The sequence below is a fragment of the Vulpes lagopus genome, chromosome 19 (genome assembly GCF_018345385.1).
Source record: "Vulpes lagopus strain Blue_001 chromosome 19, ASM1834538v1, whole genome shotgun sequence".
NCBI lineage: Eukaryota > Metazoa > Chordata > Mammalia > Carnivora > Canidae > Vulpes > Vulpes lagopus.
The window spans coordinates 29,967,130-29,988,089 of NC_054842.1; the positions used below are offsets into that span (position 1 = coordinate 29,967,130).

Here is a 20,960-nt window from a genome sequence, read left to right on the forward strand (position 1 = left end):
TTTTCAAAATAAAATAAACATGCTAAGGGCAAATAGACATACAGACAGACACAAAACACAAGATGATCAGTTGAGGAGGGAGGGGAGAAAAATTTTTATTCTAAATAATTTTGCCTCAGAGCAGCTAACATTGTAACCAAGTTCTGATGTGACAGTTTGCCCTTACACAGACTGTTGATCAATCGATACTATTTAGTGCCTAATAGTCCATAAGTCACTGAGATTCGAGTAATACAATTATGAAGGTGTAGTAAACTGGGGAGTTTAAACACAGCCTTTCTACTTGGTGAGCAACCAGTGTATCAACTGATGGATCTTAACTCCAACCCAGATTCTTGCCATCAGAGGCACTAAAATCCTACCAAGGATTATGAATTCTTTTCCTATGAATAATTGTTCATTGTCATGGATTCTGTGTTTTACCACCCAAATCTCCCTTCAGGAGCTGAAGAATTAATTCCCCCCAGCTCTTGGGACTTTGTTGTCTGACATTACTCAGCTGCCAATTCTTTTCAGAATTGTCATGCAGAAGAAGGCCACCTTACCCATGGTCACACTTCCCGCTGGGAGCAGCCTGCATCCAATGACTGGCTGATGACTGATCCAGCTCCCTTACCCCAGTTCAAAGACTGTACCAGCTTCAGCACTCCTAGCAGGGTCAGCTGAGGCCTTCTCCCTTTTCCCAACCCTGCTTATTTCTCTTCCCCCTTCTGCTGTTGATCCTGAGAACATTCCTAACTAAATTTCCTACATGCAAATCTCCATCTGGGAGTTTGCTTTCCAATGAACCCAACCTGCTCCACTTATGGGACTTCCTATCATTGTGCTGTGTTGGTTAGATCAAGGTTTAACACTTGCCATATGCAGAAACAAAACTGATTCAGACAGTAAGTTCTGCTAATCATCAACACTAAAATTATTGGCACCCCCCACTGGGATACCAATAAAGACATCCCAGTATCTTTTCAAGTCTCACCTTTAATGCTACCATATCTGTATGTTTATTCCAAATGACTCTTTAAATATTTGCAAAGGCCTCATGAGTTCAGGTTTTAGGAGACCAAAGAAGATTTTTAAGTGAATTTTATCTGAGTTGAGGTTCTTCCTGATGCAACTTCATGGTGTTTGGATCTATGCTTATGATCTTCTCCTCCCCTTATAATTTGATAATCAAAGTAGAAGTTAGGGTGGTGGTGACTAGGATGGAGAGTAGAAGTGTAAACCATCTACTTATTTCAGCTTGAATCAGTTTAAATTGAGATGTATTCAATTTCATCAGCTTTTTTCTGGCTCTCTCTCTAAGAAGTTGTTGTTGTTGTTGCTGCTGCTGCTGCTGTTCCTACTTGGAGGGCTTAAAAGAGCCCAGAGGAGGTGATGCAAAGAAAGTAGGATCTGGATCATAAGAGGGGTCTAGTCAACCTAATAAAACATGGCAGAGGTGGGTTAGAAAACCAGAGTCATTACCAGGAAACACTAAGGTTATAGCCAGAATAGTGCCAGGCATCTATCCAAAGGTAGATAAGAAGACAAGAGAGCAAGAAGCCAGGCTGGTCCTTGAAAAAACATTGAACAGAATCATGTATCTGGCATAATTTAAGGCATGTGGTTCAAAACCAAGTGAAAGGTAAACAGGTGCTGGAGCTTCCTTTGTCAGGTTGCCTGGTGCATACAACCCATATTATCAACATGGCAATTTCAAATCTGTCCCGGACAGTCTCTCAATCTTCATCCCCTTTTCCCTGAACCCATCTCCTCAAAATGTCACCCACTGAAAATGAGGACTGGCACGTGACGAATGTGATAGCAAAGAAAGGGTCACAAGTCCTCTTAGATGTCTAACCCTAACCACACATTCATTCCTTCTTCACACACATTTTCCCATACCAGAAGAAGCTGCTGCCCCACACACCACATTCTAAGGCATCCTATGGTCACATGACAATAGAACCCTCTTGCCACATTAAGTGCAATGTACCAGAGAACAGCTTGTGGGGAAAACCAGTGTTCTGCCCTGCTGATAGGATGGAAACAGCATGACAGGCAGGTCTGCACCGAAATCCTATTTTAGCCTACGGTGGAGCTGACAGGTTGGGAAAAATGGAAAGCTGAATTCCCTCAGTCCAGATTATCCTCTTTTGTAGCGTCCCTGATGAGATCGTGCCTAGAGAGGCAAGAGTGTGACTCATCCAGGATGCAGAATGTAGGGCTCATGCCCCAAGATGGTGACTGACAATATAAAGTTATAGGTTACTTTGTTGTTGTTGTCATTGTTTTTAAATTGTGTCAGGTTGGGACGCCTGAGTGGCTCAGCCATTGAACGCTTGCCTTTGGCCCAGGGTGTGATCCTGGAGTCCCAGGATTGAGTCCCACATCGGGCTGCCTGCATAGAGCCTGCTTGTGTCTCTGCCTCTCTCCCTCTCTGGGTCTCTCATGAATAAATAAATAAAATCTTTAAAAAACTAAAAGTGGTCCAAGTCCCTGCTCCGCTGTGTCGGGTATACTTGGATCCAAGCTCCAGCTTGTAAATAAACCCTCGTGTGTTTGCATTGGTGTCAGCTCCTTGGTGGTTTCTTGGATACATAATCTTGGGCACAACATTTGGGGGCTCATCTGGGATCCGAGAAACCCCCAGGACCCCATCCAGAGGGTTTCAAATCCACCTCGGGGTCCAAGTCCCTGCTCTGCTGTGTCGGGTATACTTGGAACCAAGCTCGAGCTTGTAAATAAACCCTCATGTGTTTGCATCAGAAAAAAAATAAAAATAAAAAACTAAAACTAAAATAAAATAAATTGTGTCAGGTTCTAATCCTAATTTTGAGATGCCACAGATCAACCCCAATATCTTAAGGTGTCGCTAACATTTTTTTTTTGCTAAAATTTTTCAAAATAAAATTTGTCTTACTTTTCTTCAATTCAAAAACACTTCTCTAAATAAATATAAATAAATAAGTAAATAAATAAATAAATAAATAAATAAATATCAAAGCACCTCTCTAGGCTACATGAGAGTTTTACAAAAGGGAGCCAAGTTTGACCTGGGGAATAGATCCAAAATAAACCAGTACCTGCAGTTCCTTCCATATTGCTGTGCCTATCATTCTGGATTCCTAAAAGATTAGGAACCACTAGCCTAAAGTTTCCAAAGTCCAGGTAGATCCCTTCCCAAGTGACAGCCACAAAGCAAACACTGGATTGCACCCTATCTAAAGAAAAGAAAATGGTAAACTAAAGAAAAGAAAAGAAAAGAAAAGAAAAGAAAAGAAAAGAAAAGAAAAGAAAAGGAAAGAAAAGGAAAGAAGAAAAGAAAAGAAAAAAGAAAAGAAAAAAAGAAAAGAAAAAAAAAAGAAAAAGAAAAAAAAAGAAAAAGAAAAGAAAAAGAAAAAGAAAAAGAAAAAGAAAAAGAAAAAGAAAAAGAAAAGGAAAACAAGTCTCCTAAACATGCTCCGTGATCTTGAGCAAGAGCTTTCCCTTCCCTGGGCCTCAGAGTTCTCTACCTTAAATCCAGAACACTGTGAGCTCTCACAGCCCCCAAATTATGGGACCAGACGCTTGTCAAACCCCGCCCCAGACTACCTGGTGATCTCACTATTTCTGAGTCTGGCTCCTCCCAGTGACTCCTTCCCTTTCAATCCCTTCGTTAAATAGCTTCCCCTCCGATGGCTTTCGCTCTGGCAACAGCCCCTGCAGACTGGCGCCGGAGCGCGGGCGCCCCAGCATGAGCGCAGCCCTGCTCCCCCAGGCCGGGGCCGCCCGCCTGCGCCTCGGCCTCCTGCTTCTGCTCTCCTTGTCGCTCCACCGAGGCGCGGTCGCTAAAGAGCTGAAGTTTGTGACGCTGGTGAGTCGATGTGTCTCATCGTTTCCCCCCGTACAACTGTTAGCTGCGGGGTGTGACAACCAAGTGTCAGGGTTCACTTAGCCCCTCCGGTAGGTCTGCTGTAGGTCTGCCGGGAGACCAAACTCAGAAAGTGAATAATCAAGTTTTGCAAGTTCCGCCAAACGCTTAACGTGTCCTGACAAAAAGGGTTTGCTTTGGTTATCTGTGCCTTTGTCCATATTAGGTATTTATTCACTTACTTTACAGCTGCCTTGAATGCATGTCCCTTTTGGCAGCCCCACGACCCGGTGGGGGGAGCCCAGCTGGCAGGCTCAGCACCGGGAGCTAACCCGGCTGCCATCGGTTTAATGATTGTTCTCAAACCAAAAACCAGTCATTTTCTGCATTAAGTGGGCTTCCTCCCCCTTTATTTATCGGGAACTTGGAAACTGTATTTGTAAGCAGTCTCTGAAGCATAAAAGTGAAAGTAATTGGATTTTTCGAGGGGGACTTCCTGATGCGTAGATCTGGTTGACGATTAAAATGATATTTTTCTCCACCCTGTGTAGGGGTGGCGAGTTATGGGAAAGGAGGGGTGGCTGATGCGTGCGGTTAAGGAAAGAAAATGTACCCTAGGCATTGGCTTAAACATAGGTAGGAGGGGGGTTTGCAAAGTGAAGGTGATGAGGGAGCAGAAGGCTTGAAGACCAAGCAAGCTGATGACCCGCCACACTCCCAGGTGGGATATGTAGGACATTCCTCAGGCACTCCTGGCTGCCCTAAAGCCCAGGGGAGGAAAAACAAATGGTTAACTAATAGTGATCACAGTCCAGCAAGACAGGAGTCTCCCTCTGTTTACAAAATGTCTTAGTGATTTAGAAGAATAAAAGCATGCTTATCAATAACCTAACTTCCAGAAGGAAGCTCCCCACTGTCTTAATGTTAATGCCTTACTGGAGGAGAAAAACAACCTTGCAAGGCCTCCAGTATCTCCTAGGTCCTCTTTAGCATATGAAAGTTCTTTGGAAAACCTCCTTTTCCCCTACCCCCAATTCCCACGTGTATAATCAGCCACCCCTGACAGCCCTGGTGCTCTTTCTGCCCACAGGTCCTGTCCCCGTGCTTTAATAAAACCACCGCTTTGCACCCAAGATGTCTCAAGAATTCTTTCTTGGTCGTAGGCTCCGGGCCTCACCCACATTCCAAAACTACATCAAAGGGGATTTATCAATTTACCTATAAATCCTGAAATGAATCCTTCTGGGCCTCTGGGTTTCTCTGTGATTTGTTTGTTTTTGTTTTTAAAGATTTATTTATTCGTGAGAGACGCAGAAAGAGAGAGGCAGAGACATAGGCAGAGGACGAAGCAGGCTCCTTGTGAGAACCTGATTAGGGACCTGATCCCAGGACCTCAGGACTTGATCCCAGGACCCCAGGATCAGCACCTGAGCCAAAACAGACGCTCAACCACTGAGACACCCAGGTGCCCCGTCTGTGATTTCCTCTGTATCCCTACTTCTCTTATTCTGTTTCACTCACCGGCTCCCTTACCTCTGCCCCTCTCTTTGTCTTTCACACCCGCTCTCTCAATCTCTTTCTCTTCCTCACTTTTTTTTTATAGAGTGAAAATATGCTGATAAATAAGTAAATTTTCTTACTTAAGAACACTCAAAATTTATTTCTATAATTTGCAGGGAGGTCATCTTTTACTTAAAAAACATGAAGTTCCTATTTCCTCAGCTTCAGTATTTTATTTTTATATATTTTTTATATTTTTATATTAATATATATATATTTTCTCAGTATTCAGAACTCCTTTCTTTCCCTTCTAAGGAAAAAATTTATAACCATATGATTATGCAAATTATGATTATTAGTCCAGTAAATCTTTACTAGGTCATGAGTCAACAAATGAGAGACAGAGAATCAAGAGAAACATATCATCAATTTATTTACAAATGATTTACCAAGCTGTCAGACTTCAGTGCTGGGGGGAAAAAAAGTGAATTATGTCCTGTACGTTCTGGAGAGAAATCCACACAAGTTGGACTTTTTTTTTTTTTTGGACTTTTACATATATTCATGGCATGGATTCCTTGCCAACACGTATATGAAGCAAATGTGTGGACTCTGCAGAAGTTGCACTGTCAACACTGTAATTCTATAACAAGTTGAGACGTAATCCTCTTTGAGATATTACAGTGAATTTTAAGTTAACTGCATGTGATCGGTTTTCTCCCTGTTTTACTATAGTGCAGGCTCATTTCCCTTGACTACTAAGCTTGCGGGCTTCCTTTCTCCTCCTTCACTCTTAGTTAACGTGTTCAGGGACAACACATTATTTCTTCCCTAAGAAAAACCTTACAAAGATAACTCTCTTGGAGCTAAAAAAAATTAACAATTATCACATAAGGTTAATAATGCTAACGATTTTTTCCTACCAAGGTTTTCATCCATCAGTGGTAGATAAAGGGCATTTTAATACAATTTCCTGGCCCTTATAAAACAGTATCTATCTAAGGACTTAAGCAATAAGATGCTACTTTCTTCTTTTTACCGATTATAGAGAATATTTGACTATAAATGGTTAAATCACATACCCAGGTAAATCCTTAGAAAATTATTAGAACCGAAATAAAAGGTGCCTCTGATTAAAGTGGTAACATTCATAACAATAAATGATCAATACTCAATGCTTATTATATGCCAGGCACTGTTCTGAGAGTTCAATATGGAATAGGTCACATTACCCTCAAACAACCCTGTAAAGTAAGGTTGCTAGGAAAACACAGGATACCTAGTTAAATGTGAGTTTCAGATAAACAGCAAATAATTTTTAGCATAAAGGATGTTTCATGCAATATTTGGGCATCCTGTGGTTTGGTTTGCTACATCTGGCAACTGTTCTATAAAGCTATAAAGTTATAAAAACCTTACTACCTCTATTTTATAGATAAAGAAAGTGAGATTCAAAGAGGTTGGTTAAGCAACTTGTCCATGGTTACACAGTAATCATGGAGTAGTCAGGATTTGAATCCAGGCTGTACGATCAAAGAGGCTACACCCCTAATCATGGTACATATTCCATTCCCCCCATGTGCATTTAAGCCAGCAGCACATGGATCTGAGATCTCCCCGTGGAGGTTGGGTGTACAGACTTAATTTGTGATCAGCAGCTAGTTTCCACACTGTTTCTCTATGATACAAGAAAAATAAATCTTCCCCAATTCTGAAAAGCTGTTCTTGGCAGAAAGAGCAGGAAACTGTCCTGTTCTTGTTCTCTCTCATAAACAGAGTTATCAGTATTATCACACAATCTTTTAAAACAGGTTTTTCAAAGCGTGTCCCACAGAATGCTAGTATGATGAGTTATTAACAGGAGTTGCTTGGTGAAAAACCAGGTTTCAATAGGCAAATCAGTCTTGGGAACAGAATGAGGGTTAAGCTGTATTTCAGGTCTCTAAAGGGCAGGGCTTCCTAGTCTTTAATATTCTGATATATGCTATGGCTTTAAAAGAAAGGATTTAGTAGTAAACTGTATTTCCTAGACTTTGACCAAAGAATCCACCTCCTTCTTTTTCCAGTGTCCCCTAGAAAACTCTTAGAGAATCATTATTTTTAACTTTTTAGAGAGAAAATAATAAGCATGGTGAGTATGGGAGGTCAAGGGAGACCTCTCTTGGTTGCCTTTTTCAGGAGGGACCTGAGTTTAGTGACCACCAGGATTAGAAGTGGAAGTTCCAGGCAACTAGAACATCCTTGCCCTGAGGCTGGAACAATGACTGTGTGGAAGAGCAGGGGCTCTGTGGCTAAGCATGTTTAGCAAATTTGTAAGGTAATAACATCGAGGTGGGCAGGGCCAGAACAGGTAGGATGCTATAACATGCCAAATCTGCTTACTCGATGGAGAAGGATCATTCATAGGGGTACCAAATCGTGGTTCTTTTTTTAAAAAGTTACCTATGATCTAAAAGGTTGAAGTAAATGTGATGTGGTGAGGAAAATAGTGGGTAGTATTCACAAAAAGTAGAGATCTGGATGGCTCATTCAATCTCTTTAAACCTGCTTCCTTCTTTGTTCAGGATAGCGCCAGCCTAGTCACAGGGAGTTGTGAGAATGGAAGGTGGGACGGGGGAGGGGGGTGTAAGTGTGTAGATTGTACAAAACCATGGGAGGTTGCACAGACATAAAGGGTTGTTCTCCTGGATGTCTTCCTATTGCAATTACTACTCGTACTGCAAAATAGTCCTACTTCTGACCCTATATATTTAGGTTTCTAAATGATTTCATAGCATATGCTGGACCGAGAACAGAGGTTACAAATTTGGCAGAGCAGCAGTTAAGAAGTTTGCCTTAAAATAGACTTACAGGAGCACCTAGGCACAGTCCAGAGGCTCCAGCCTAAACTCTAGGAGCTCAAGAAGGCCATGCGTGCACTTGAGGGCACTCACTGATATGTGCGTGTACACATGGTTTTGTACAAAATTAATATGTATGGATTTCCAGACTCTGGTGGAAGGTGGGGGTCTGGGGATAGGGGGCAGGTGGTTTATTAATTGTCTCTGTGGGACACTCCTTCTGAAGAGCCCACAGCATGTTTGAACCACTACCTCAAAAACCCTTAAAATCTATTGAAATATAGGGGAGTACAATTATTCCTGACCTGTAGGGACAGACTAAGAAAGCCTGTTCAAGTCTATGATTATGGTCCAGGGCTCTGCTATTTTAAAAGCTCTCCTTTAAGGAGACTGCACTTCTTTTTTCTGCACAGGCCATATTGTCATTTAGATGCATAATCGCAATTTTATTTTTTAAATAGTATTTGGAATTGTTTCTTACATCAAGGTTTTATTTTCCTTTAGTGTAACACCACCACCACCACCACCACCACCACTACCACCACCACCCCAACACACAGAGCTTCCAATCTTAGAGGAAAAGACTAGAGTTTATTAAGAAACCCCAGATCCCAGATCACCCAGTGATAGGATGTTGAGGTGTGTGCTTTAGCAGAGAGATGAGCCTCTTACACAGGTTAAGAAGGCTGGCTTTGGAGGCACATAGGCTGTGTTTGGATCTCCGCTGTACCATGTACAGCCCTATGTGACCTTGAGGAGGTCACTTGACTAGGGCTAATTTACTTGTTTGTGAAATGAAGATAATAATCGTAAATCCTTTGTAAAACTGATGAATGGATTAAATTATGACAAGCACTTAAAACAGTTTCTAGGACATAGCAAGCATTCAAAAAACCTTATTGTGGTCACAGACTGGTAGGAAGCGTTGTAAATTATTTTACTACAGTGTCTTTCATCTGACTTCCCTTTGGCTAACTCAGTTCTCACTCAGAAATATCAGTGAGGATGACAGCAGGAGAGACTCCTAACTCTGGGAATCGAACAAGGGGTGGTGGAAGGGGAGGTAGGTGGGAGGTTGGAGTGACTGGGTGATGGGCACTGAGGAGAGCACTTAATGGGATGAGTACTGGGTGTTATGCTATAGGTTGGCACATTGAACTTCAATTAAAAATATATATAAGAGAGGGATCCCTGGGTGGCGCAGCGGTTTGGCGCCTGCCTTTGGCCCAGGGCGCGATCCTGGAGACCCAGGATCGAATCCCACATCAGGCTCCCGGTGCATGGAGCCTGCTTCTCCCTCTGCCTGTGTCTCTGCCTCTCTCTCTCTCTGTGTGTGACTATCATAAAAAATTATATATATATATATATATATATATATATATATATATATATATATATATATATATATATGAGAGAGAGAGAGAGAGATGATTTTACCCCCTAGGGCACATTTGGCAGTGTCTGGAGAACTTTTTGGTTGTCACAATTAGGGATTGCTACTAGCATCTGGTGTGTAAAGGCCAGGCACGCTGCTATTTTACAGTGAACAGGACAGCCCCTCACAAGGAATAATCTGGCCCAAAATGTCAATCGTGCTAAGGTTGAGAAACCCTGGAAACTAAACATGGTAGGATTTATAATTCACTGAAACCACACGATAATTTTAGTTACTCAGATCTAAGAAAGCATTTTTCACAATTACCTGGGATCTTAAAAGTCTAAAGTATGTTTAGATTATAGAAAGAGAACTAATGAGGGGCTCCTGGGTGGCTCAGTTGGTTAAGCATCTGCCTTTGGCTCAGGTCATGATCCCAGTTTCCCTGCTCAGTGGGGAGCCTGCTTCTCCCTCTCCCTCTGCTCTTCCCCCACCCAATTCATGTTTGCTCTCGCTCTCTCTCTCTCTCAAATAAATAAAATCTTTTTTTAAAAAAGAAAGAAAGAGCACTAATGATGAGCCTTGATAATTTCTGAGACTATGCAGCCTTTCTTCCAAACCATTCACAACAATAGTTTCTTACCTAACCACAATGATTTCTTAAGATCCACTATACCACTATAACAGTCTCTCTGTTTGCTGTAGCCTGAGATTTTAATTTCTCATCAGTTTAGGGATCCAAAAAATAAGTTTTCTTTAGACACTAGGGATACAACCCAGGTCCTATAAGTCTCCCTAACTTTCTTGGAATCTTATCTGATAGATGGGATTTACAGCCTAAAATTTAAGTCTGTTCCATATTTTGTGTCTCCTGGAGCATCTTAGGTGGGTAATGTAAATGACAGGTGCAGGAAATCTCATAATGCAAGATGTTATGCATCTGTATTAAAAATGTTTACTGCCAGGGACGCCTGGGTAGCTCAGCGGTTGAGCGTCTGCCTTTGGCTCAGGGCGTGATCCCAGAGTCCCAGGACTGAGTCCCATGTTGGGCTCCCTGCATGGAGCCTGCTTCTCCCTCTGCCTATCTCTCTGCCTCTCTCTCTCTCTCTCTCTGTCTCTCATGAATACATAAATAAAGTCTTTTAAAAAAATGTTTGCTGGCATCAGTATATACTTCATCTTGGATTTCTTGAATGTTTTCCATGTCTTATCTTTTGCTTATAAAAGAACTGTGTATTTGGCTTGGTATTTTATTCAGAAAGCTTACTGGAGTTACAAAACACCAAGGTTTTGAAAGTCCAGACTACTCTCCCCAAAGAGGAAAATGTCCAATCAAAATAGCATGACATGCATAATAATCCAGAAATATGTTCTTAAAGTATTAAGAATTAGCTTTTCTGATCTCCCTAACCATAAGTCCTTTATCCCTCATTTCCTAAAAACTAATAAATCATTGGCTCAGGATGGTCATAAATTGTATGTGGCATTTAAGAGCTATTATTTTTGTCATATGTAAGAATTTTTACACCGTTCATTAAGGAAGAATACTTCTCATCAGAGTCTATCTACAATAAAATAATCTTGCTAAGCTTTGTGCTCCTTCTTGCCCCAATATACAAACCAGTCTCCATGTGTGGCTCACCTGCTTTCTGATAACTGACCATTACTTACACTACCTGAAACAGAGTGTTAGTGAGCTTAAAACAGTTTTTTTAAGATTTTTATTTTATTTATTCATGAGAGACACAGAGAGAAAGAGAGGCAGAGACATAGGCAGAGGGAGAAGCTGGCTCCATGCAAGGAGCCCAACATGGGACCCGATCCTGGGACTCCAGGATCATGCCTCAGGCCGAAGGCAGGTGCCAAACCCTCTGAGCCACTCAGGGATCCCAAAACAGTAGTTTTGAACCTGAGATTTACCTGAGGAGGTCTTTAAAATCCTGATGCCCTGGCCACATCCCAAGGTTGAGAACCAGCAGTTCGGAAGAAAAGCTATTAGGATGAACTGAGGCAAAACACCAACGTGAACTTTGTAACATTACTGTCTCAATCTCTTTTCAGGTGTTTAGGCATGGAGATCGAAGTCCCATTGAGACCTTCCCAAATGATCCCATTAAGGAAGCTTCATGGCCACAAGGATTTGGCCAACTCACTCAGGTTGGTAGGATTTTCAGCTAAAGGTTGCTGATGAGTCTTATGGGAAACTATGTGGAGTTTGTAATACATTGAAACCATAGAACTACTTTAGTTACTCAGATTTGGGAGAGGTTTTTTTTTTTGTTTGTTTTTTGTTTTTTGTTTTTTTGTTTTTTTGTCTAAAGTGTGCTTTGATTGTGGCAGGCGAAGCACTAATGGTTAACTTCAGTAATTTCTGATCATAACCAAGTCACCCCTCATGACTAGTAATGGTAGGAAAATTGTATAAAATTGCCCATTTTGATCCTTTTTTGCCCTATTTGGCTTTATTAAAGCATAAGAGCTGCGCATGGCAATAGACGAATACATGAGCTTAAAGATGCTGAAGAGAGCCAAGTGGTCCTTGGAAACTAGCTCTTGAGTTTCTCTGCTTCCACCTGAGGAAGTAGAAAACCACCTTGTAATCAATAAACTGGATCAGCAGGGTTAGGAAAACAGGATTCCTCTGAAGTGCTGATACCAAATTTGATTTTTTTTTTATCAGCGGAATACACTGGGATTGAACCTTCTTTTAAGTGGTCTTAAACATAGGGAGCCCTACTTCCTAAAGAGCACAAAAGGAGAAGGGTTGGGTAGGGGAAATACAAAGGCATCTGTAATCACTGTTGCAGTGCCCCACTCCCTTCCCTTGCTTACAAATAGATGGCTCTTCTATTTGGAGCCACAAGGCCATGTGTATGGCTTCTGTCCCGACCAAAGCACTGTTTAATTACATTAAGAAAATGTTGTAGAATGTTTAGAGTTGACTATCTCTAAACATTTAACCAAACATTTAAACCAATAGGTCTCAGTCTGGGCTAAACATGGAAATTATATGGAGAGCTTTAAAAAATATTGATGTCTGGGAGGGCACATGATATGATGAGCCTAAGTGTTATATGTAACTGATGAATTATTAAATACTACATCTGAAACTCATGATGTATTATATGTTGGCTAATTGAATTTAAATTTAAAAAAATAGGAAGGTTCTTACTTAATTCATATAGAGTGTGGCCCAGACATTGGGATTTTCAGAAATTCCTTAGCTGATCAGTTGACTCTGAATGTGCAGCCAAGTCTGAGAACCACTTCTCTAACTCGACCACAATGTTTCATAGAGGAGAAATCCCACAGAGGCTATTTGAGGTCAGCATCTTTTGACCCCCTGATCAGAGCTCCTCTCAGCATAACCTACTCAGCTTCTGGCTCCTTAAAAGAGGGAATGATAATAAAAACTCAGGGCTACTTCTTAATACCTGTGGCTACATGGAGACTCCTGTTCCCATGTTCTGCTTTTCCAGGAAGACTTTAAGATTCTTTCAGACTGTGGGTATCTGGATTTTCCTTCTGGGAGTCTTTTGACTAGCCATCAAATTTTCCTAGAGCAGTATTTTTCAAGCTTCCAAATACAAATGTACCATTTGGAGACCTTGTTAAAATGCAGGTTCTAATATTCAAAGGAAATGAAAACATTAGTTCAAAGGATATCTGCAACCCCTTGTTCATTGCAGCATTACTTACAATAGCCAAGCTATGAAAACAACCTAAGTGCCCATCAACAAAAGAATGAATAAAGAAGTTGTGGTATTGACATATAATGAAATATTATAGCCATAGAAAATGTATAAAATCCTGCTGTTTGTGAAAACGTGGGTAAACCTTAAGGACATTATGCTAAGTAATATAAGTCAGAGAAAGACAAATACTGTATGATCTCAATTATATGTGGAATCAAAAAAAAATGTTTTTAACCAAACTCATAGGAAGAGGGATCAGATTTGTGGTTACCAAGGCAGGGGGTAGGGAGAAGAAGATTGGGGAAAAGGCAGTCAAAAGGTACAAACTTCCAGTTACAAGGTAAATAAGTGCTAGGGATTTAATGTACAGCATAATGACTACGGATAAAACAGCTCTATGATAGATATGAAAGTTGCTGTGAGAATAAATCTCAAGAGTTCTCATCATAAGGAAAAACAATTTGGGTTTTTTTTTTTTTTTTTTTTGCTTTCTCTTTTTATTGTATCTCTATGAAAGGACAGATGCTAACTAAATTCATAACTTATCATTTCACAATATATGTAAACCAAATTGCATGCTGTATACCTTAAACTTATACAGTGATGTATGTCAATTATATATCAATAAAACTTGAGGAATAAAGAAAAAAATGCAGATTCTAATTCAGCAGGTCTGACATTGGCCTAAGAGTCTTCATTTCTAACAAACTCCAAGGTGACACCAGTGGTGCTGGTACTGGCCACTCCTGGAAGTAGCAAGGTTCTAGAGCTCAAATTCCAGCCCTTGGCCTGGTACTTCCAATCTATATAATGAAAGGGTGATAGCTTTCTAGGTCAGTAGTTCTCAAAGTGTGATCCCTAGATGAGCAACATCACCATTACTTGAAAATTTGTCAGAAATGTAAGTTCTCTGGCCCTCCCCACTGAACCAGAAACTCTGGGCTTCAATTCTGGGAACCTTTGGTTTAACAAATCCTCCAGGTGATTCTGTGCATGCTGACATTTGAAAACCACTGCTCTATAGAAGATGATTCTTTCATCAAAATTCAGCTGTAAGTTAGTACAACAAATTAGGCCCAAAGTACCTACTTCCTTAACTACCCATGTCATCCAGGAAACTAGCAAGACTCAAAGTACACATTACTCTTTTCCTACCTCCTTCCCCATCCTAGAAGGGTGGTGATGATCATGGGAGCCAGGAGTACAAGCAAATGAATGAGTGGGACCAAGCAGAAGCTTTAGTGACCACATCCTCTCTGACTCCTGAAGCTCTAGTAAAATTTTGGATTAAAGACAGACTTGAATGCAGTGTTTCTCAAGCATGACACTCTACTACATGGATCTGAATCACACAACACACTTATTAAAATGCATATTCCAGGGCCACTCTGGGGTCTAACAAGCAGGAAATCTCTGAGGGAAATGGTGAGGCATCTGCATTTCAACAAGCACCCTTAGGATAATTTTTCTTTTTCTTTTTTTTTTAATATTTTTTAAAGATTTATTTATTTATTCATGAGAGACACAGAGAAAGAGGCAGAGACACAGGCAGAGGGAGAAGCAGGCTCCACGCAGGGAGCCTGATGCAGGACTCGATCCTGGGTCTCCAGGATCAGGCCCCGGGCCGAAGGCTGCACTAAACCGCTGAGCCACCCAGGCTGCCCCGATAATTTTTCTTCTGATGCTTGAGGATCACTGAATTAAAGCAACATTCCTCAATGATTACTATCCATCAGAATCTTAGTAAGCTTGTTAAAAAGAGGTTCCTGAGCTCCACTCCCCAAAGGTTCTGGCTTCATAGATCAAGATGGGTCCCAAGAATTCGATTTCTTACATACTTCCAAGTAATGCTAATACTGCTGATCCCCAGACCACACTTTGGGTAACAGGCTCTCGTTTTTCATGAACCAGGCATAAATTAACTGTGCAGATAAAAATTATCACACCCCGAAAGTGATTGAAAGGTGAAAGTGATCTTCAGATTCACCAAGTCCAACCTCTTATTAGATGGTTGAGTTTCTTCACCAACTCTCCACCAAGTGGTCAACCAGCTCTCCTGAACGTTCCACCAACAAAGATGAGCAAGTAATGTTCCACACTAGAGAACCATCTACTTAAATTAGATCAATCACTAGTTATTAACTGTGCTCTATGTTAGGTGCTAATGAAGGTGAATAAGTTTTCTCAAGGAGTCATGGTTAAAGGTTACAACCCTTTTTTCTTGTTTGCATTTACAATTATGTTGTTACTGTGGAACTATTAAAGTACACCATGGTTTGCTCTATGCATTCAGTAAGGAGAGATAAGATCATACATGAGGTGCACAGAATTTACTTTCACTGATTTTTGCTTTTATTTTTTCCTGTAGCTGGGCATGGAGCAGCATTATGAACTTGGACAGTATATAAAGAAAAGATATGGGAAATTTTTGAATGAGTCCTACAAACGTGAACAGGCAAGTTGGAGAGCCAAGAATTTTAACCTTTGTCCTTGAAAGAATTTAGCATGATGTTGCATTTGTAAAAGTGCTTTGCCTATTTCCCAAGGGACTTACACAAGTCAGAGATCTTATTTACAAATGTACTCCTTTTTTTTTTAAGCTTTTATTTATTTATGAGAGAGAAAAAGAGTACAAGCAGAGGGGAGGGGCAGAGGGGGAGGAAGAAGCAGGCTCACTGCTGAGCAGAGAGCCTGACTTGCTGGATCCCAGGACTCTGCGATCACGATCTGAACTGAAGGCAGACATGTAACTGACTGAGCCACCCAGGCACCCCAAATGTACTCCTCTTTATATGAATACTCTGTTCCTAAAAAATTTATGAATACTAAGTTGAAAATTTTATGGACACCTATGGCAAATACTTTGGCTTAGCAAGTAGCCACCACTTAAATGGTCTCTTTGTCAATTCAACTATTGACATACCAGGGTGGCATTCTCATAATACTCTCTCTTCTATAGTAGATATCATAATGCTTGCTACCAGATGTCTGCTAATGTTTTGGTGTGAGGGTCCTGGCCTTTCTCAGATGTGCTCTTCATTTCCCAGGGATAAACCCACAGTTCCAAGCAGTTAGAATCTCCTTTGATTTTCCTACTCTAGGTTTATATTCAAAGCACGGATGTTGATCGGACATTGATGAGTGCTATGACAAACCTTGCAGGCCTATTTCCTCCAGAGGGTATCAGCATCTGGAATCCCAGCCTACCCTGGCAGCCCATCCCAGTGCACACACTCTCTCTTTCTGAAGATCGGGTAAGTATTATGGAAAAACCTGCACATCCCATTGGCCTAGGAGGAGGAAGGCAGGTTGCCCAGTACTTGTGGGTTTGGAAGTCTGGACACTGTTTGGTCTGTGCAATCTTAATCCTTTTCTAAATAAACATATGAAGGACAAAGTAGGACATAGAAAGCCCCAGGCAAGAGAGAGCAGGAACAGAATTTCAGTGTGGACCTTTATCATCCACATTGTTTTGCCACCCTTTCAGCAAATGGCAATATGAGGGCATCTGGGTGGTGTAGTTGATTAAGTGGCCAAATCTTGGTTTGGGCTCAGGTCATGATCTCCCAGTCATGGGATTGTGCCCCAAGTCAGCTCCACACTCCACGCTCAGTGCCAAGTCGGCTTGACTTGGCCTCCCTGTGCCTCTGCCCCTCTCCACCACATGCTTGCTTTCTCTCTCTCTCAAATAAATAAATAAATCTTTTTTTTTAATGGCGATTTGCCCCCTCCACTTTCACATGTACATGCATGTGTGCACACACACACACACACACACACAGTTCCCCCTGTTCTACCTTCAATTCCTAGGCTTTTGGTGCCCCACATAGGGTTCTCCTCCCTCTAGAATATCCTAAGATCTTTCTATCTACAAAATACCCCTCCTCACATGAAAACCCCCATTCTGAGATAGGGGATAAAAGAAAGATTTGAGTACATAGTCAAGTGACCAGCCCTTTGATATATGTCATCATACTTACCTATCATAACAACCTTGAATGGACAACATTGTGTTCTCCTTTTATAGCCAGAGAAATATGTACTCAGAGAGATAAACAAAATAGGCCCAGTGTCACAAAGCTGGTAAGCATTATTACTGAGACCAGAACTAGACTTATCTCATTCCAGAGCAATTTCCTTCCCTGTAAACTAATAGTTCTCAAAGTTATTATATTAGAGTTAACTGAAAAAAATGTTTCAAATCCTGGCACCTAGGACACTCTCTATAACAAATCAGAATCTCTGAGGTTGGGATGCAGGCGTCAGTACTTTTTAAATAATCTCCCTAGATGATTCTAGTGGATAGCCAGGTGTGAGAACCAGTACTATAACCAAGTTGCCTAAAAGAGGCTAGTTGAGAGAAATTCTCAAATTTATTTGCACTGGGTAGGATGTACCAAAAGCTCTTTAACATTTTCAGAGGAATTGCTTTTGGTTTTAAATGGTATTAAATAAATCTAACTAATCTCCCAGGTGTGGAATTTAAGACTATATAAAGGAGGGGTGCCTGGGTGGCTCAGTCAGTTGGGCGTCAGACTCTTGATTTTGGTTCAAGTCATGATCTCAGGGTTGTGAGATCGAGCCCCGCTTTGGGCTCTGCACTGATCATGGATTCACTGGTCATGACTCCCCTACAGTCCCATTGTAAGTATGACTGGGTCATCTCTGTAGCTGAGGCTTAGCATGACTTCTGCACCCACACCATTGCCCAGGGTCCCCTGGGGTAGGCTTCCATCCTCTTTTCCCTGCCAGTACACGTAGATATTTGACTTAACTGTTGCATTTGATGACATTAGAATCTTTCCCAAATACTTTGTAGAAACAGCCTGACCCTGTCAACCTCACTCTAGGTAAGTCTACTCCAACCACTTTTTCTGATGTTTCTGGAAAAAGCAAGATAGATGCATACCTCTTTCTTTCCCAGAATCAAGGGAGAAGTATTATGATGATCAGTATTCTTAGGAGTTTGTGAATATTTTCTTCCAAAAAGAAAAAAAATCACTTTTGCCACAACCTTTTCTGCATTAGATAGACACTGTACAGCAGCACCAAATTTAGCCAATGTCGACCAAGGTAGATGTTTAACGCTTAGTCCTGAAAGATAGTATTTAATTTATGTAGTAAAGAGTCTATAGAGGCTATTAGAAAAGGAAAAGGGAGGGGAGTCTGAGGGGCTCAGTTGGTTAATCTGCCTTTGGCTCAGGTTGAGATTTCAGGGTCCTAAGATCAAGCCCCACGTTGGGCTCCTTGCTCATCAGGGAACCTGCTTCTCCCTCTACCTGTCACTCCCCCTGCTTCTGGCTTTCTCTCTCTCTGTCAAATAAATAAATAAAATATTTAAAAAGAGGAAAAGAGAAACAGGAGTGAGGGAGAAAGAAGAAAGAATTTATCAATACAAAGTTATTCCCAGGGCTGTGCCAAGTGCCATAGAGAAATATGAGGCTAAGTTTCTTCCCTAATTTATCATCCATTTGATGAAAACAGATTTGCATGTATGACCTGTGTAAACCACGATACAAAGTGGTGGGCCATGACACAAGGACCAGGTACGCTTGCTAGAGGAATGGACAAGAGGATGCCTGTGGTGCTCCCATAGGGTAGCCATTTGAGTCTTCACAGAGAGAGTGAGAGCTTGACACAGGCCTCAGAGAAAGGGACGGAAGGGAGAAGAAGGTGGCCCAAAAGTATGAAGTGGGTGAATATACAGAGGGCTTGCCCTTCTGTGTTCAGAGTTCATATTTAGGAGCAAAGAAAATGTCTGACTATGTTGGGCACAGACAGGAGACTCCCAATTTAATAGCCAGGAGGAATCTTGAGGTGGAGAGGCAGTGTTGTAAGAGGGATTTAAAGCCAGGTAAATCCAGATTGGAGAGCCAACTACCATTTCAGACACTTGACTTCAAGTCACCTCCCTACACTAGTGTCCTTTTCTGTGACATGGGAACAGCAGTTCCCTACTTAACTACTTCATGACAATTTGTGAAAACCCAGTTAAGAAATGGAAGAGATTTTTGTGAATGGCAAAATGTTGGTCAGGTATTGAGGTGATTATCCCACTTATTTTCAGCCTCATGTGGGATGAGGAAACTAAAATCTAGGAAGGTCGAGTAATTCACTAAAACCTAGACCTTTAAATGAATAGTCCTGGGCCTTTCCCTCTGCAGTGCCATACCTTCTGTGGAAAAATTGGAAAGCCACATAGGGCAATTGAGATGCAAGCCACGGACATCAAAGAAACCTGTGCACATTCGTTCTTCAGTACTGTGCACGCGTGATGAGTGGTGCTATGAGGCATCTGTCTGACTATGGTTTGGAAGAAGAGGATACAAGAACCTCGGAGAATAACTGCTGAAAGCAATTCAGGAATGAGGAAATGAAGGTCTGAAATTAGAATAAGGCAAATGACACAGAATCGGGAAGCAACCTATTTTTAAAAAGGTTTCTGAGCAGCTGCTAATATGCCAGGCTTTGTTCTAGGCATTGACAACACAGCAATGGACAAGACAGACAAGATCCTGGCTGCCCTCATGTTAATATTTTATAGGAAATAGACAATAAAGAAGTAAAAAAAATAGTAATAATCTCCAATGGCGATGAGTTCCCCAAAGGAAATAAAGCAAGGCAATGTGCTCATGGCTGGAGCAGAGTGGCTAGAAGAGCCTGGCAGGGGTCCCTGGGGGCAAGGTCTCGGGCAGGGAACAGTCTGCAGAGCCCCTAACCCTGTGAGGTCAGGGGACAACAAGGAGGCCCCAGTGTTGGTGCAGAAAAGTGAGGGGACAGTAGTAAGACAGGTGGGCAGGGATCTCTAGGGTTTACTGAGTTTGGATTTTATTCCAAGTGAAGATTATAAACTACAGAATGGCATGATCTGATGAAGGCTTTAGAGAGATTTGTGTTTCTAAAAATAAAAGGAAAAGGATTAGGGTAGCTGTGGTGATACGGAGAATGAATTGTAAAGATGGAAAGAGTAGATGCCTACTGACCAAGTAAGTGGCTCTTACATCAGTTGAACACAGGTTATGATGGTTTAGACTGGAAGGGAACCATGAATATGAAGACGAAGAGTCTATTTTGAATTTTGGATTTTTTTTGAAAGTAAACAAGCAAGGCTGATTAGTCTATGAAACAGGATGATAAATTTTACCTTTGGCCAAAGTAGACAGATTATGGAGGTAAAGTGGTTAAAAATGAAGCCGACTTCAGTTTTGTACATGTGAAACTTGAGGAAGAAGAGAAACAGCCAAGTAGTGATACCTACCAAGGGCTGGAAATACAAGACAAGACGCAAATGAAAACTAAGAGCAACAAAATAAGCTGAGGAGTCACCAACCTACAGATTATAGTTAAGATTAGTTTGTTTGGTCTGTCTTGCAGATTAAGATTACAGAGGATTGTCAAGTTTAAACTCATCCCTTTGTCCTTATAATGGGTTTTAAAATACATTTTTCTATATATTTAGTATATGCGCTTATTTTGACCCCAACTTAAGTCAATGAATGGTTAATCCATCTCTTAAGATTCTTTCCAGAACCTCTCATTCATTTCTGTATACTCATGTTATGTTGGAGGGGGGTGGGTGGGATGCATTTGCACACAAATGTGAATCTCATGCTAGAAATGTAAGAGGTCCAGTAGAAAGCGAGATAATAGTTATATCAACATGGAAAACCATGAAGTGTGAATATTTACCAACAACACAGTCCTATTTAGGCAAGTTC

General features: G+C 41.2%; 1 protein-coding gene across 1 annotated transcript in view; it reads left to right on the top strand.

Annotated features, from left to right (window-relative positions):
- Positions 1–3,645: 3,645 nt before the first annotated feature.
- The window catches only part of ACP3 (acid phosphatase 3), a 43,154-nt gene continuing 25,839 nt past the window's right edge, over positions 3,646–20,960 (top strand). The window contains exons 1-4 of the mRNA XM_041733663.1: positions 3,646–3,835; positions 11,609–11,704; positions 15,611–15,697; positions 16,344–16,496. Of these exons, the coding sequence (XP_041589597.1) occupies positions 3,716–3,835; positions 11,609–11,704; positions 15,611–15,697; positions 16,344–16,496 (456 nt within the window). The 5' untranslated portion in view covers positions 3,646–3,715. The remainder of the gene's footprint in view (positions 3,836–11,608; positions 11,705–15,610; positions 15,698–16,343; positions 16,497–20,960) is intronic.